This window comes from Physcomitrium patens, chromosome 5, assembly GCF_059467195.1.
Source record: "Physcomitrium patens ecotype Gransden chromosome 5, ASM5946719v1, whole genome shotgun sequence".
Taxonomy (NCBI): Eukaryota; Viridiplantae; Streptophyta; class Bryopsida; order Funariales; family Funariaceae; genus Physcomitrium; species Physcomitrium patens.
In genome coordinates this window covers 8,888,476-8,906,154 of record NC_143414.1, presented here as the reverse complement: position 1 = coordinate 8,906,154, position 17,679 = coordinate 8,888,476, and the positions used below count along the sequence as shown (strand labels likewise).

General features: G+C 39.0%; 1 protein-coding gene across 12 annotated transcripts; it reads right to left on the bottom strand.

The window, feature by feature from the left end:
- Positions 1 to 5,712: 5,712 nt before the first annotated feature.
- On the bottom strand, positions 5,713 to 14,291 carry LOC112282479 (uncharacterized). 12 transcript variants are annotated; one of them, XM_090250419.1, is made up of 15 exons: positions 13,885 to 14,287; positions 13,160 to 13,332; positions 12,219 to 12,635; positions 11,855 to 11,954; positions 11,501 to 11,708; positions 10,920 to 11,020; positions 10,322 to 10,437; positions 10,114 to 10,205; positions 9,576 to 9,693; positions 9,045 to 9,199; positions 8,696 to 8,868; positions 8,297 to 8,436; positions 7,766 to 7,863; positions 6,849 to 7,598; positions 5,713 to 6,704 (listed from the first exon to the last, which is right to left on the bottom strand). In XM_090250419.1, exons 3-15 carry the CDS (start codon positions 12,513 to 12,515, stop codon positions 6,602 to 6,604), a joined length of 2,451 nt encoding a protein of 816 aa, XP_090106545.1. In that variant the 5' UTR covers positions 12,516 to 12,635; positions 13,160 to 13,332; positions 13,885 to 14,287; the 3' UTR covers positions 5,713 to 6,601. The 12 variants fall into 12 exon arrangements, with proteins under 12 accessions (XP_090106545.1, XP_024375865.1, XP_024375861.1 ...); XM_024520097.3 differs by lacking the exon at positions 13,160 to 13,332 and having other exon boundaries at positions 14,078 to 14,291; XM_024520093.3 differs by lacking the exon at positions 13,160 to 13,332 and having other exon boundaries at positions 13,885 to 14,290.
- Between the last annotated feature and the right edge of the window lie 3,388 nt (positions 14,292 to 17,679).

Sequence of the window (17,679 nt, the reverse complement as noted above, 5' to 3'; positions counted from 1 at the left end):
ATCATTTTCCCTGCCAGCAACAGGAAAGCAATGATTCAAGGGTGCAATCCTCAACCCCATCATGTGGTCCAGCTCCATAGCTACCAGAAATTGGTTACTCCTCCTTAAGCTGGATCACATTCCTTTCCTTCTTCATCAATCACACCACCACCACCAATGTCCTCCTTCACTGTTAGAAAAAAAAAAAAAAAAAAAAAAAAAAAACTACCACACACACACACACATTACCACCTGGATGTAATAAAAACCTTCACCCACATACCCATCCATGCATCCATGCATCCACATTCCCATCAATTCTGTATTGGACACACAGTCAGAGAGTGGTGAGAACTGAAGGCCATTGGATCAAAAAGTTGTGCCAGTTAAGCAATTTGGGTTCAGAATTTGTGAGTGGCAATTGCTTTGCAGCTGAAAGGGTTGTGGTGACAACAAATGTGGGCTTGGGGTACACTCTGTGTTTTTTTCTTTCTTTTTTCTTCTTTTCTCAGCACTGTGCCATGTGGATGCATGCTAATTCTTTTGCAAGATTCCCTACTTCTTTGTTCTTTCACAACCCAAAAGGCCAAATAATGAAAGTGATCTTTATTATGCCTCATTCTAGGACTCCTTATCATAGTCACTTGTAACTATATTTTCTATTCCAGTTTTGCATGTTGAGGTGTGTCCTTCATTCTACCAAAGGTGACTCAACCCATTGCAATCAGTTTATACACATTAGAGGTATATTTATTTTTCTTCATGTTTGTGTAGAGTTATTAGATGGAGTTCTTATGAAAACAGGTGTTACTGCACATGTTATTTGTGCTCCATATAATGAATAAAAGATATGTCATATGTTGAAATACAAATTTAAAGTTTTGGAAGTAATTATACTTACTATTGCTCAATAAATAATAATAGGATGTAATCTACGAGAGTCTATAGATAACAAAGTAAAATTATTACAATATATATATATATATATATATATACATACATATAGTATTACTTCTCATAAGTTATCTCCCAATATGTTATAACCCCTGATAAGTTTTGAAAAATTGAAGAAGCAACTTGGTTACATTTTGGTTAAGTTTTAATTCTTATAAATTATCAATTATGATCAAGGAGGAAAAAAAACATAAAGCTATAACTTTGTGGATGGTGTAAACAGTAGGAAACCTAGCTTAGCTAGGAATCAAACATGCTTTGTTGAATGTTGCAAAGGATCTTATGGGTAGTATATTCACCCACATCTCCAACATCTAGCATAGAGATAATCATAGAAAGGCTTCATAACTTCTCCATGTGCATGAAGGACGTTAGTGCATAGTCTTCCTTGAGGGTGTTGTGAACACCTTCACCTTCCTCTATTTGTTGATGACAAACAAGTTCAATAATTTTGTTATCATCTAGCTCGATATGCACACGGTTTTCTTTGATTGGATAGAGCAGGTTTTTTTTATTGATATTAGATTTTATAATAGAAGACTTCAAATTACACCTACCAGCTCTTGTTTGACCATTTCTTTATCATTGATTTTTGTGATTTTATATGCTTATTCAAAAAATCTAGTATGTTGAAAACAATTTTATATTATTATTATTATAGATATTTCTACCCAAGATGCAAGTAACCATTGCATTGCCGTCAATTGGTCAATCTTGTATAAGTTGATTTCATTTTGCTTGTCTTAGTCAATTGCATTCTACAAATAGAAGCATCAATAGTATTGCTTGAATGTCATGATGATTCCAACATCTATTGGCTAGATCTTTAAAGTTGTATTAGAAGGAAGTGCATAGACATCTATGTTGAGAGGAATCTGGTTGTTTGTAATGTGCAATAGTATATTGTCTATAAGGAGCAAGATCCACCAATGCGCCCTCTTCATTTCTTTATTGAGATTTTTGAGCTATTTCTAGAAAAAGACCTCAATCATCTATGTTTTCTTGTTGGATTAATAATAAAAATCTAGTTGTTTGCTTGTGCAATGGTTGGAGCAATGGGCCTTGTAGGTATGGCCAGTATAAAATGATGACAATTTGTAGATTCCATCGACATTGGTTGTGAATGTAATGGTGACTTGTGCAATTTTTTTCTTGTAGCTAGTAATTTATTGTTGAGCAATGGTTTGGTTTGGCACCATATTGTAAAACAATCTTGTTTTATCCATGTTGTACATATCCCACAAATCATAACTTGTAATGTGAGCACACAAAGCAAGCATCACTATATCAATATCAGCTTGATCAGTTGAGTCTACCTCCTCATGCTTTCTCATCACTTTCAACCTGTGGTAAGAGAATATTTTTTTCAAATCAGTTGTTTGAAAACTCCATTTTGTCTATGGAGATTGCAAGCATCTCTACAAAGCATTGATCTTACTCCTTAATGAGCTTTGTTGACAACAACACATTTTGAGATTGCCATTGTAGAATCCACAAAGCAAATGATTCCTCAAGGTCAGGGAAGTGAACCAACCTTGGATGCTTTGCTTGAACTTGGTCCTAGCCCATGACTTTGTATTCATCCCATTTTTCTAAGATTTTGCTAATAGCAACTTGTGAAGGTGCTTTCACAAGCTTAAACTTGATTTTGGCCCAATCTGATAAGTTTTAACCTCCTATAAGTTATATTTTGGGAGGTGAACTAACTCTAAAACTTACAAGAGGTAATACTGTATATATATATACATACATATATACATACTTATACTTATGTTTTTGAAGAGCTTCTTAGATTGGAAAAAATGGTATCAAAGGGGAACAGAAAAAAGCACCTGATGGGAGACAAAGAGCACTATAATCTATGGAAAAAATAAAGAAAAAGGATGCCTTCTAATAACAATATGCGAAAATCATAGAGTCTGACATGTAGTTATCACTGTAATAACAAAAATCTTCATATGTACTTGTACATTAATTACATTACAGATTATCGTTAACACCATTGTACATGATGATTAGTACTTGTACGTACCATGCTGTATGATCTAATTACTTTGAAGCTATTTAAAACTTAGTATTTAGGGGCAAATGATATTTGAAACACATAGTTGAAGATTTAAAATATTCTCTATCAAATCTACAATAAATTACTGGAATTGAAGATGCCTTATTATTTGTTACAAAAAAGAGTGGGTTTATATGCAATAATCTTACATATCAGAGGATTTGTCCTATATCACCTAAAACTTTGTGAAGCAAGCATATTACCTAATCTAACACTTAAGGTTTTTATGATAATTTTTTTCATAAAATGAAAACACAAAATGTTAGTTTTAGGTATCAATATTCTAAATTACAATTGAATTTTTTTTGAACTACTTTTTTTATTAAAACTACTCTAAAAACAAAAATGAGCACAAAAATAAAAATAAAAATAAAAATATTAAAAGTTATATTTTAAATTTACATGCCTCAGATATATGTATATTATCTTGAATATTTTATAAAATAAATATGTAATTAGTTTATCATATGACAAGGATGCATAAGAAATCAGTCGAAACTTAGTGTAATTCAAAATATGTAATATAAAATGAAGGCCTCAGATAAATTAGTATTGGGACTAAATATTAACAAAATACATGCTACATTTGTGACCTTTTGTTTATAATTTCCTTGGATCAAACATTAATTTTTTTACACATAATTATAGAAACTTAGATATTTTCATTAAAATATTATAAATTAAATTTGAAAACTGAATAAATATAACATTCTCTCTCTCTCTCTCTCTCTCTCTCTCTCTCTCTATACATATATATATATATAATTTATTTTAAATTGAGTATGATACATTTATATTTTGATCTTTTGAATCTTTTTACTTTTAAAGTTATAAAAATAAATAAATAAATAAATAATGTGTTCAAGTTTGAGGAACTGATCAACTTAAACAAAAGAGTTAGTTGTTGTTGATGGAACACTATAGTGTTTCCAAACTCTCCTATTTCCACACTAACCCCCCATCACATGGTCTATATATATACATACACACACACAAACCTAATATATATATATATATATATATACACACACACACCTAATAAATAAATAAATAAATATATATATACATATATATATATATATATATATTTCCATTCCTTTTAAATTGCCTACAGATGATGCCTAGGATCATTTTTCTCTCCTCTTTGTTTTCGTGTGTGGTGTTCCAAGGCAGCTTTAATACTAGGAAACTGACACCCCCATTTGGCAAGAGGGATGGAATTTATGAGGGGGATGATAATAATGTACATGGGGGCAAAGTAAGAATTGTTTCATTGAAATCAAAAGTGGGCAGTGAGGAAAGGGGGACAAGGGTGATAGGTCATGTTGGTGGTGGCTTTTGTTGTTTGTTGTTCAGGTGAAAAGGGGTGGTGAGAGGTTGTTGCCTCCCTTCCCATTCTGTACCCAGCACCTGGAAGTAAACAATCATAACTCTCTGCCCTGTTGGATTCTTCCCCATCTCTCACTGTCTCCTCCAATTGTGACCCACCAGGACCACCCTCCCCTCTGCACACTCCACCAAATCCTAACCCTGACCCCTCTTCCACTGATTGTAACCCTAATCCTGTTATTGTTGTAACCCCACCCATATTCTAAGCTTTGGGGTTGTTGTGGCAACAGAAAGCTCAAGCACACAACACACCTTGCACACTTGGGTATGTGTGGGTGTGGGAGTCTGTGCCCATTTAAACTGCATTTGTAAACAAATGTATTAATTGGACAGGGTTTTTGTTTTTGTTTTTGTTTTTTTTTTTCTCACAATGTAGGTGGTTGAAAACCGGGGTGAGAGCAGCATGTTAACTACTCTGGGTTTTGTCCCTTAGGACCCAGTAAGATGGATCAATGTTTTATATGTAGATGAATGATGTGATTGGGGTTGTAATGGAAATGTTGAATTGCATGGGAAGAGAGAGCAATAGCAAAAAAGCTGTCTTCCATGCAGATGCAGTGGGACTATTTCTCATCCACTCAAAAGAGCTATTGCCAATATTATTCTTCCCTCATTTTCTGTGACTCCTTTTGAGTAAATCAAATGCACATGGGTCATGAGAAATGGGCAACGCAGGGAGGTCATGTGCAAGAAGGTGCATGAGATGGATGTGTCACACATAATGAATACAAGTAAGGGATTATTTGTATAAGTGCATGGATGTTTGTTTGTTTGTTTTAGTTGTGACAGGAACAAAGTTAGTGGAGATAAGGGCTTCAGGTGAAGAGGAGGTTTGGGGAGCCCTTTGGTGTAGCTGTTTAGTGTGAGAGTAGATGAGTCAGGTTACAGGATGCCTTTGGTATGGTAATTGCACTCTCTACACCTGGTTCTACAATGCTTAGTACATTGAATGTGGATTTGTTAGTCAGAGAAGTGCAAAGAGCACACACACACACACACACAAACTCAGTGTTTGATTAATTGAAGCAGAAGTAATTGCTATTCACAGTTTGCACACTCTGTTTCAGTATAATTGGTGTGAGTGTCAAGTGTAGGTAGACATATGTGAATGTTAGGAAGAATACGTTCACATGTGAGAATATGTGTGAAGGTAAATTGAAACCATGAGACACCAGAAGTTTGCCCTCATTGCTCTGGGAAAAGGATAATTTTTTTGCACATACATGTACATATATATGTATATATGTAACTATGAGTTTTGAAATCTACCAGGTAAAGTGAAGATGGATTTTCAAAAGCTTCGATGACATTTCCAGAGCACCATGGAATATAATCTCTGAAAACCATCCAGTGCATTTAATATAGCATTATCAGATCAAGTACTGTGACTAAACAATGAAGTGTAAACGGAAATTACGTCGTACGTGTCATTGCTATGATTGAAAAACGTTTCATCCAGTTTCTTCTCGTACTGAAGCAAAGATTTGGGAGTCACTTTTGTGATAGCCCGTGCACTCTATTAAATTGTTCTGTCTCATTTCTTTCACAGAAAGAAAGGTAAGTAATAATGAGGTTCGATCTTTGAAGACATGACAAGAAGATGAATGAGTTGCTTTGTCGATAGGAGGATGAAGAAAGTTGTTCGAATTGCAAACATGCACATGGGTGCATACCTTGAACAGAAGTAGAGCACGTCTTCCTGCACATCAATTTCCGTAGAACAGATCGAGGAGGAAAAAAATCTGAGGCTAATCTACTTATGGTACATTTCCACAGAAGTCACAAGAGCTGACGAAGCACCGACAAAAGTTAAGAATTTTGTCAACCAAATGTGTGAACAGATTCCATGGAGCGGATGCTTGTGGTCTGGTAAGAGTTGCAACCCTTGTTGCAGGATACATATGAAAGGGCAAGGACTGAAGAATAACTGCTGTTCCGACTTGAGATAGGTTGATAATGCTTGAGGTCTGATGCTGATCGTTCTCAAATCAACACAAGGAGATGCAACACGTTGCACATTTCTCTTGCCCCCACCGAAGGCCGGACTCTCTTGTGGACGACCGTCACCAGTAAAGAGGATGTATGACAGCGGTAAAAACACCTGCACCTGGATAAAAGTACTGGTAGTACAGAGAATCTGCACGAAAATGAGAAGCGTACTGATGCAACCATTCTCCAGGTTTCCACGTCATCCAATATCTCCAGATCGTGTAGTTACTCAAAATCAAATGTTGATCGATTTTGCGTAACTATTAAAGGAGTTTGTTTCGAATGACCGAATCTGTCGGAGACGATCGAGCTCAATGCATGCTGACACCTGGAATCAATTCAATAGTTGGCTTGTTGGTAGAATATTGAAGGCTGGCCGAGAAATGAGTTCAGCAGGCGACAGTGACATTTAAAAGAGAAAATCAAGTACACAAACGTTTTCAAGAACGGAGACAGTAGACGAGGAACTTACTTCCACGGCATATGATCAATGAACATTGACGGAGAAATAATGAGATCTAGAAACTCCTTACGATCCGCCACATAAGCCTGGTACGTCGAGTTTTTTTCCGCTCTCCGCAATTTCCAGAATGAGCATCTCTGGGATACTTGTGGGTTCTCCTCCCGCACAATATGTATTACCTTTCCAGGTAGAAGCATTTCATTTTCGGAGGGCTCTTCTTGCTCCTCCCGGACTGGAACGAGTGGAATAAGATCTATGTCGATCGTCACACTCTTGACTTTTTCAGTTAGAATGGGATTGGGTGGAACCAACCTCGTCATCAACTCCCGTCCGTGAATCTCACTTTCGAATTCTGGCACTCTAATCCGACTGTTTCGCTGCTTAGACAAGCATTTTTTATAACGCTCGATCTCGTTGCTGGTAGGAATTGCTTTATGATGTTCAGACATTTTGAACAAACAGATGCGTGTGTACACGCACAAGAATACTATACCTTTTATCATATACAACAACCGTTGCGTCTTACTAAGCTTAGAATATTCGTTCCCATCGTGGCTCTCTGATGAGAAAATTTCAAAAAAAGGGCAACATGACGAGCTTGGTATGTTTGCGCTGGAAAGGGACGAATTTTTAGCTTTCCCATGTTTGTTTACTTCGGACTTGGAAGGAGGGTCGGACAAGGCTCTCAGAGCATTTGTGCGCAAACGCTTTAATGATGTAACAGAAAGACGGGATGAAAATTCGTCGTGATTGACCACGCTGCATTCACCACCATCAAAAACTTATGAGGAAGGTGAGTGGATAAATAGCTGTTACTGAACGCGCTATCAACCAACAGACTCCCAACAATCACATGAAGTTCAATGCGGCACATTCTGAATGTCCGCAACAGACATCTCCACAAACGTTGGGATTTATGGGATAACCTGGTGACGAAGTCTTGGCATGCCTCTGCTATGTCTATGTCCACACATGGTAGGACCCCAAAAGCGTAAACACGCAATTTTGGATAACGCCGGTATAACTGCCACATTCAAAAAAAACTAATGTTTGAGAACATCGTCAAAAAGAAAAATTTTAATTTTCAAAAATTAATTCAATCGTTAAGATCACACGCTGAGACACTGACTATGCAGAAATACGCTTCTCTCCAACATGATTTTCTTCATGAAAGGATAGAATGTCCACAAATGAAGAAAGAGAGAGAGAACCAAAAACTGACAAGTTACCAGAATACGAAAAGGGTACCTCCTAATAGTCACATCCACTCCTATATTGACCGATGAGAACCAGACACAACATCAAGTAATCCAGATACAAGCCATATTTGAGCCAGATAGCCAACAACACATTTATACTGCGACGATTCCCTCTACAACATGTGATAAACTCTAAGACGTATGTAACGTTGACGTATTATTAAAACCAGGGATCTAACCGGTATCTATTGTTCTTACCCTCAAACCTGTGAGAGCACTAATTGCACCTCCTAAAGAGTGTCCCACAAGTCGCAGGTCATAACCTTCACAGACTCCTCGAGAACCCAACAATCTTGAAAGCAACCCTTTACGAGCAACTCCATTAGGCACATTGCCCCCTGGTAACACAATTACGGGGTTACATATTTAATGTAGTGAAAAAAACCTCGGACGATCGAAGAGAACGACTGTCCAGCTCGCCCAACTACTGCATAAGCAGGCCAAAACCAACTCTTTGTACAGGTCCAAGTATACCAATAGGCCTTGCTTGGAAGTGAATTGCTTCATTCCCTCATCAAACAGGCTCATGTGGAAGAAAACCACCATTTCAATTCCTCCACGTGCCTTAAGTCCAAAGAAAATGTACTTTACACTCACCTGTATCGCCATTGATGGAAGCCATGTCAGGAGCAGCCATGCCGTCATCGTCATCCTCCGCCAAATTATCGAGCTGCATTGAGAGCTCACGGGCTGCTTCAATTATTCCTCTGTGTGCATAGTGAGACTTCTCTTTCACCTTCTGCCTCACCTCCTCTGAAATATTTGGTCCTCTACACTTGACAGTAAACGGATTATGAACTAACAGTTGCTAGATCCATCATTCTCGTTCGATGTCATCTATTCCAGCAAATACTCTGTTCTTCACGCGAGAATATTATAAATAAGTACCGACTCCTCTTCAAGAAGGTCACAATCGTACAGATACCAGATGTGAACGAGTTCTTACTTTAAGAGCCATTGTAAATCCGAATCCGTAAGAGGAGTGTCTTCGCTAAGTCCATCTGTAAGCAAATCTTCAGGGGTCTCTGTCCCACGGACTGCCACGAGCACTATTTTAAGTTTTTTCAAAACCACCACAAAATATGCCGACTGCCTTGCCGTCTGCAGTGAATATACATGCGTCATAGAATAAAATTAATACCTAAACAACACTGTAATCCAGTGACATAACCTACTTGTTTTGAGATACGTGTTAGGGCCATCCTTAGAATCCACTCTCTACAGAAGGTTAATTCACCAATAAAAGTTCCAATTGGAAATACTGCTCAGATATGATAACATAGAAGAATTCCACTACTGAAACCACTGTTGGAAGAGTTCTCCCTTTCCAAAGCATGCCTTCATTCCAGTAGATAAGTTCACAACCTGAATCATTGGAGAAGGAAGCGTTTCCTCATTGCGCCAACAATGAGCACAAATGCAAGGAAGACACAATAAATTGACATTGGTACCAACAGGTTATATTGGAAAAACATACCTGCCGTACTCGACCTTTTACAAGATGCGCATCAGTTTCTAAAGGTAATCGTGAATGCCAAAGAAATGCAGCTGCATGTCCCCTCCACCAGTTATCTCCTTCCAGAACTTCTGGACGACTGCAAAGTTGAGAGATTTAGATACGGTAAGCATCTTACAAAGATTGAAACACACTTTCTTTCAATCGTCATTAGAAATCTAATGAATATGTAAATTACTCACGATAGCGAGCACAGAACGATATATTAGAGGAGACGACTTGTGCTTCCTGAACAAGCATCTTACAATCCCATTCGCTGACTTAAAAATATAACAAACAGCATGCTAACTCAATATCATTGATCTGGTAAATGAATACAGTGCCTTAGAACACCGTAGATCACATATTAAGCTTCAGATTCAGTCAACGTTGAGAATTCAAATCCCACAAAAACAACAATGCATAAAATACTGGTACAATGTCCGACAGCGTATGATCAGACAACTTGCTTTGAGAAAAATACCAAGATTCACTCAAGTACTCATGAAATGATATTTACCTGCTTCGTTTCCAGAAGGAAAATAACCCTAGGCTGTAAACCCACGTAAATAGCCAACCAATGGGATTGCGTCCCATTTCTAGCAATGGTCCCTGGAATTATAGAAAGAACAGTTAGGGCAACATAACACGAATATTTACCAGCAGTATTCAGTGAAGAATTCGAAATAATGTGGATAGTACAATGTGAAATTGAAGCAATCACTTACAGTATATGCCGCTACAGCGTATGGATGAAGGACGCTGGCTTCGAGAATTTGATCTTTGGGTGCTAGCTCTCTTCTTGGTCGTTGAATTTTATTTTTGCGACTCAACAAAGACACTCCTGGAAAAGCAAGGAATACGATTATGTGATTGAAGGTGTTCCAAGTTATGGTGTGTGGACATATCTGCGCCTTAATCCGTCTGTTCTATTGATTATGATCTAGGAATGCTACTTCCCAAGCTCAACCAAGAAGAATCACAAATATTAATAACTCTGTAAAATAACCAACTAAGCGACCAGGGCTGCCGACTCGAGAATTGTGAGATGGTCTAAAACTTACAATAACGTTAAAGACTAATTCTCATATTGCAAACATGCTCTACACGTATCAAAGCTGAAGAAACCGAGGAAGCGCTATCAGCTGCATAAGAGTTTCATCTGATTAGCCTCACAGGAGCGTCACATTCATACTTCTCAGATGTCACAGTTTGAACGGTGAAGGAGAAAGGCAATGGCACTTCAGAGAGACTCAAGCCTTCATCACCAGCCAGTAGGGGAGGCCCTAGGTACGTAAATAAATCAAATCAAGAAGAAATTTATACCCGCTATAAGCTCCAAATGGCTGCAACCTTCAGCCCGATAAGAAACTAGCTCACCCAGGAAAGAAGCAATCGAACTTACTTCTTCATTCCGTACATGTTGACTGCAGAACAAAGCACTTTCAGTGTTGCTTTAGGAATAGATGTGAAATTGGACAGAAAATGAAGTACCTGTAACTTGTTGGTACAGAATCAAGCAATCAAAAAGAATGCGGTCTTGTGACTGAAGCAGTACGGTTTTAAGCTTCATTGAGTCAGATAAACCAGCTGCATCAATCGCAAGTACATCATATGCAGTTTGAAAACGGGTAGTGAGACTGCCATTTAGGTCACACATTTTCTTGAATGTGTAGGAAAGTGTGTTTCCATAACCGTGATAATTAATCCATCATGAATCTACTCCTTGGAAAACTTTGCGGAATGATATTGTACCAATGAGAAGAAATTCCAGAATCTGCATGTCGAGCAACAGGCCAACCTAATCTGACAGGAAATATAAATGTACGCTGCTGTTTCTCAAATCATGTATCATACAATCGAGAACAAAAAATACCAGTGGAAAAGTAAAGGGTTATAAAATATACAGGTAACGGATTGGTCCCAGGCAACGAAGAGTATCACGAATGCAGCAACGAAAGACCTCGCTATGATGAGCCCTCCAAGCGTCATCGGTCTTGTAAAATGAACGCCACGATATTATGTCAGGGCCCGTGTGCCAACTCAAGTAGACTACCGTTAAAGTGGCTACTGTTAAAACCTTAAGGAGAATCTGAAGATGCTTCTCATTGCTACCTGCCAGATATATGCAAATTTAGAATCAGAATTCGAAGCTCACCCGACATGTCACCGACTCACAACCCATCCTAATCCATAAAACACCAGAGAATAAAGCATATTCAACTATACTGACAGACAACAGCAACATTGCGGGTACTCACAATAACGTATGTTTCCAAGTATGAAACCCGCAGCCACAACTTGTAAAATCAGCATCAATGTTCCAACGCGGTTCCACCACAGCCACCGCCAGTACCATCGCTGCTTTCCAAGGCCCACAAGCAGTTACAACTCATGCACTTGTCAAACTTAGGTCAAATCTCAACTACTGGGTTTAGATGACTACAGCAAATTCAACAACATTCCAGGTGATGGTCTCAATTCCACAGGGGTTCGCTAGAATTATATATTCGAAAATGGGGTGTGAATGAATATAGCCTAGAGATATGATCACGTTGGGTTCATGACCATATGCCTAGAGTAAGTGGGAAGCAGAGTGGTTATGGTAAAGGTTCGAACGCTCACCCGCCGATCCATTTCAATTGATTTCTTGTCACCAGATTCCGCAGCCATAGCCAATGCCATCTCGACTTGGATATGCCAATTGCAAAATATCCACATAACTCGAATGAACGATACAGCCCCAAGCAAAACTGTGACTCTCGCTACTGCTGCGGGGGATTTTGAATGCAGCTCCTCTCTTGGAGCACATGCGGCGACGAGTGCGACCAAGGTCACATTTATCAGAATAGGTAATATATTTACCTTCTTCACAGCCTTCAGACGTTGAAGCCGTGGCTTCTCTGTTGGAGGCTCTACCATGTTGGGGCATGAGTAATGACTCAACCTGGTGAATTTAACCAAGCTTACATTGACGAGTAGACACACAAGCCTGATGAACAGTTACGCCATCCCCCTCATCCCTAAGTTCATTGTTACAATCTGCGCACACGCGTGTGCTCGTTAGCAAATACTTTCAACGCCAGATAATGTACTTCCCGAGCAGAAATTGAAACTGAATTCAAAGTCTGAAACCGCCATTAACCAAATAGAAACAGTCACCACTGAAAACACATCCTCAAAAATTCTCTGTATTCATGAGCATTACTCAACCGTTACATAGAAGTGTCATAGTGACACGCAAGAAATTGGAATCCGGAAGGATTGGGTGCGTGATGACAGTGAAAGGCGATTATCAAGTGTTCCTTGACATCTATGTGTGTTTCAGTGCCGTAAATCTCACAGTGAACATTCGCGTGACCAAGGTTACGATCTACAGGTAAACCATGACCATAACGACGATTGAGACCCAAATCGGACCAGTTTGAAGCAGAAAATCTTGTCAGGATCCCAACGCGGTACGACAAATTTGCAGCAATACATCCGGAACACGCCCAAGCATATACGTCTAGAAATGATATGCAGCAACACTGTCATGACTCACCCATAGATTCCCCTTCTCCTACCTGCAGCCGCTAATCCACGGCTTTCATGGGAGGAAAGGAGCAATTCGTGCAGCGTGCGTAGATTTCAACCCAAAATCCGCAGTGCATATTGCTACTTTGCATCTTCTCAACCGTTGGCTAATCCTTGCGTTCTTGGAGGGAATAATGAGAACCTCACGGTAGCTTCATATAAACTGGAAATTATATGTTTTCAACATGAACGCGATATCAACCAATCGATTACAAAGGTGCACGCTCCTTCCAAACAAGCATCACAATCACGCAATCACTATCGTAATGCGCAGGAGCAATCTCCACAACCATCACATCTTCACATATCCTGGGAATCTGTTCCAAACCAAACTCGCCAGGAACTTTCGTTTCCAAAAGCCCCCATCACGGAACCCATGTGTACAGCCCAGGTGACACGACTGCCGATAACGTACATCCCTCAGCTCACCTTTGCTCACCATCTTGAGGATCCAAGCATGCAGTAGAAGGCCATGACTGGCTAACACCATGGATATCTGCCGGGTTGAATCTTGAAGTCGCATTCAATGACTACATACTAAACCGCACACTCATCGTCAACCGCTCCGTCGACTCCGCAATCCCAACAAAAGTCATTCCTACATTATCTCACACCATTCCTCACCATTCTACTCACCTTAATCCGTTCGACCACCAACCACCATCAACCAACCCCGAAAACACCCAACTCAACCAACCTGACCAACCCAACTCACCCGCGATAAGGCTGACCCAAAGAACTCATCAAAAGGCCTCGTTCTTCCGTCGATGGACCGTCAAAACTATTGACCAACATCCTCCTCTTCCTCACTCTTGCAACACGGCCATCGCTCACACGGTTCGCTGCGAACATTTGCACATTCTCTTGAGACCACTCTACCATGTCCATCAAACTCCGAGAAGACCCACCTGTGCAAACTTTACCTCTAATATTAGCTGCTGCTCATCTTCCTGTGAAGTTCTGCCCTTCCATAATCACACCTTCACGTGAAATTAAAAACAACAACGTACTAGTAATCGGTACAAAATAACGTTCTGAGCAATAAAAACAATTACACGTCTGTGTTATAGAACTCAATTAGTAGAAGCACTTGCGTCTTCACGATCGCCATCGCCGTCGCAGGCTATTAATGCCGGCTCATGGCATCACGTTGGACAGTTAGACGCTACGCAGAAGTGACTGTGACTTTTTCCCCGCAATAAAACCCTGTAAAACTTCTCCGGTAAATGCATATGAATGTATGTATATATTTTTATATATAAATATAAACTTTCGGGAATGTAGAAAGGTGGCATTCCCCAAAATTCAGGTGGCGCCGCTTCCCTACGAAACATACAAATCACTGGTGCACAAGCTCGGAATCAAGGTTCCCACGTCTCATGAATCGCACAAACTGAAACACCATCAAGCTACCTTGAGCACATCCTCCACCTTCTCGGTACAAGCCAAATCACATATAATCACTACCATTGACAACAAAACGAAACGAAACGAAACATCAAAAACCCACTTCTACTGAAACAGCAAACAAACTCGCCTAAGTAAAAACACTTGTGTGTTCAATGTTGTCACGTCAACTTACAAGTTTCTTAGAACATAAGTGCAAGTAGAAAACAACCCAGAAAATACTTTGACGTTATTCAGATTTGCCTGCATGGGAATTCCACCAGAAAATTTTGATTCCACGTACTAAGTGGACAGTTTTAATAGGCTTGGCAGTCACATTCCCTTTTCTGTTAAACCGTGGAAATGGTGCTTTCAAAATATACCCAGTAAATACCGTTCAATATAAACTCCTAAAACTATTCTAACTATGAATAGGTGCATGTAAACATGCGGTTGCAACGCAGCATGTGGATCATACGTGGTCTTCGTCAGACTCCAGGTACTGCGGTTCTTACAGATTCGGCAATAAATTGGACTTCTAATTTTAATTTTTGGCCTGTAAAGAGAGTTTCCCTCCATCAACAAGAGGGATAATTAATGGACTAGTTAATGAGATCCATAGTGGTAGGGAGGACTATTTTCGTTTTCATCTGCAAGGATTTAGGGGTCACTTTGGAGAGCCCCTTTTCTCATTGCAATGAATATTCTCATTGAAAGAGAATTATCCCTTTACTTCCTTCCTTAGCAGAATAACATTCTGTATTTGGAGTAGACTAGTGGCATTTCATTCTTAGTTAAATTCTTTGAAATCTCTATTCCGTTGCTCATTCTTCTATTCTCGTCGAGCATGTCATAAATACCATAGTTTCAAGATATTATGTGGTTCTCAAGTGTCCTTTGGACAGAATAAGAGAGGCATTTCCTTGTTTACTGAGTTACTAGGTAGATGGTACTTTCACCTTTGAGTTCCGACAATTTTCTATAAATGTTTTACTCGAAATCTATTACGATTGTAATACTAGTCATAACTGGAATAAGAAAAATAATACAACACATTTATAACATAGAGTCAGAGAACATTTGGCTATTATATCCCCAGAGTAGAGTGTCAGCTCACTTTAGTTCTGAATCAATTGCCCTGTGCAGGTTACACAACTCTCACACCCCCTGAAAACTGACACAAACATCATATTTGAAGTAAAAACATATGTATTTTTATCTTTATGTTTATCTAAGGAACTTGTGTATCCCCTTTTCATGCTTCCTCTTCTCAATGTTACTCCTCAAAACATGATTCTACCTCACTGAAAGGCCACAATTCTATCCTTGTTTTATTTTTGAATTGGTTTTTCTTTAATGCTTACATCCATAGCATTCATAAGTGATCATTATCCACCCTCCAACAAGCAGGCTCTCATGAAGTCCACATGACCCAGTCCAGTGACAACAGTTTTGCAGGCTGTCCTTGGAACAATTCCAGCTTCCTCTTGTCTCCATTTTGTTAAGGTGTGAACATCAGAAAGCATGGACTGCCACCACCCATGACTACATCTCCTCTTTGTATTTTCCTTCTTTTTTCCCCTGAACTGCCTGTTCTCAAAAAGACCCACTAGTGTGAAATAAATGATTCACCCAGAACTAACTTAAAAAACAATGTGATACCTTGGAATCTTTTCATGCAAACTAGTCACACTTGGGGTTGAGATTCTATCTTTACGTGAACTTTGAGTAGTTATTTAACACACCCAAATGATTATTATTGAAGGTTGTGCCATGCAAGTCAATGAAATTTCTGACTCTGTACTTTATTTTGGGTATATATATAATGAAAATAAAAACTTATTTAGAGCCTGACCTCCAACATAGTGACTGTAGGTTTGAAAATTTGTTTGACACCAGACAAAGACTTGGTCATTTGCTTAAGATACATCATCATTGTCAAATTTGACAAGTAAGCTTAGCATACATTCCTAGAGCATGAATGGAGTCAATTACTGCTCTAGGCACCTTCTTTAGTGGAAAATACAATAATATCACTGATTTTTGTTCCTATTATACAATGAAATTCCTCACATTGAATATTTCCTTCTAGGCTGAAATCTTAACATGGGGATACCAAACTTTGGAACCTTCTAGTAGGGAAGAAGTTATCTCTTCTGAACCAGTTCATTCCTTGGCAGCTTGGCAACCAATTATTGGGCAACTAATAAACTGCCATTTCATTCTACTTTTAGAATGAAATTTCTGTGAACAAGTGAGTGCAATTTGTATATGTACATATACATACAAATACAAACACAACTGATACTTTTTGAAAACATTGATTAGCCACCAAAATAAGAAATTTCCCATTCATGTCACATGTTCACCATTTTCAAAATTCATTACAAAAATGAAACCTAATTTTTAAAACATGGCCTTTTTTACAAAGACCATGGGTTATCATCACAGCTATTTTCACCAGTGCCCCCCCCCCTCCCTTGAATAGTTGTCATACCAAGCTTTCTTTCCCCCCTGCCCAGGGGCAGTACAACTGTTGAAGGGGGCAGGTCTTTATTTGGGCAGTTTTTTTGTGGATGTGAGGTGGGATTGGAAGGTTCTCTCTGCCTCCACGCACATGATGGAAGGTCACTCTCCCACATTGTGCAAAAAAATCTAAACTGACCATCACTTCGGACCTGGGCACTTCCTTCTGCTTCCCATGATAGAGACTGACCTGGTCAGCTCATGAGAATGTGCTGAGCACTGGATAATTAAATGAAAATAAGGCTGCCCTCGACCAAGAATGGAAAATGTATTATGGGTAATTGCCAAGACTTGGTCTCTCTCTCACACTCTCTATCTATCCAAGGATGCCTATGGCAGAGGTGGTCAAAAAGGCTTTCCTACAAAGGCTGTGTAGTGGGCCTTTTGGTTTCCTTTCAAGGAGGCAGCCGTTCTCATGTGCACTGAACATGTGTAAAGACAAATCGAGCATGGGAACAGGGACACTCATTTAACAGGCCCTTGTGCATTATGTATCAACCCATTTATAGAATTGTGTAGTCTTATTTCACCTTTTCATGTATTCTTTATCTTGTGAGTTGTTGGTGTATTTGGTTAATATTAATTAAGTAGTGGGTAG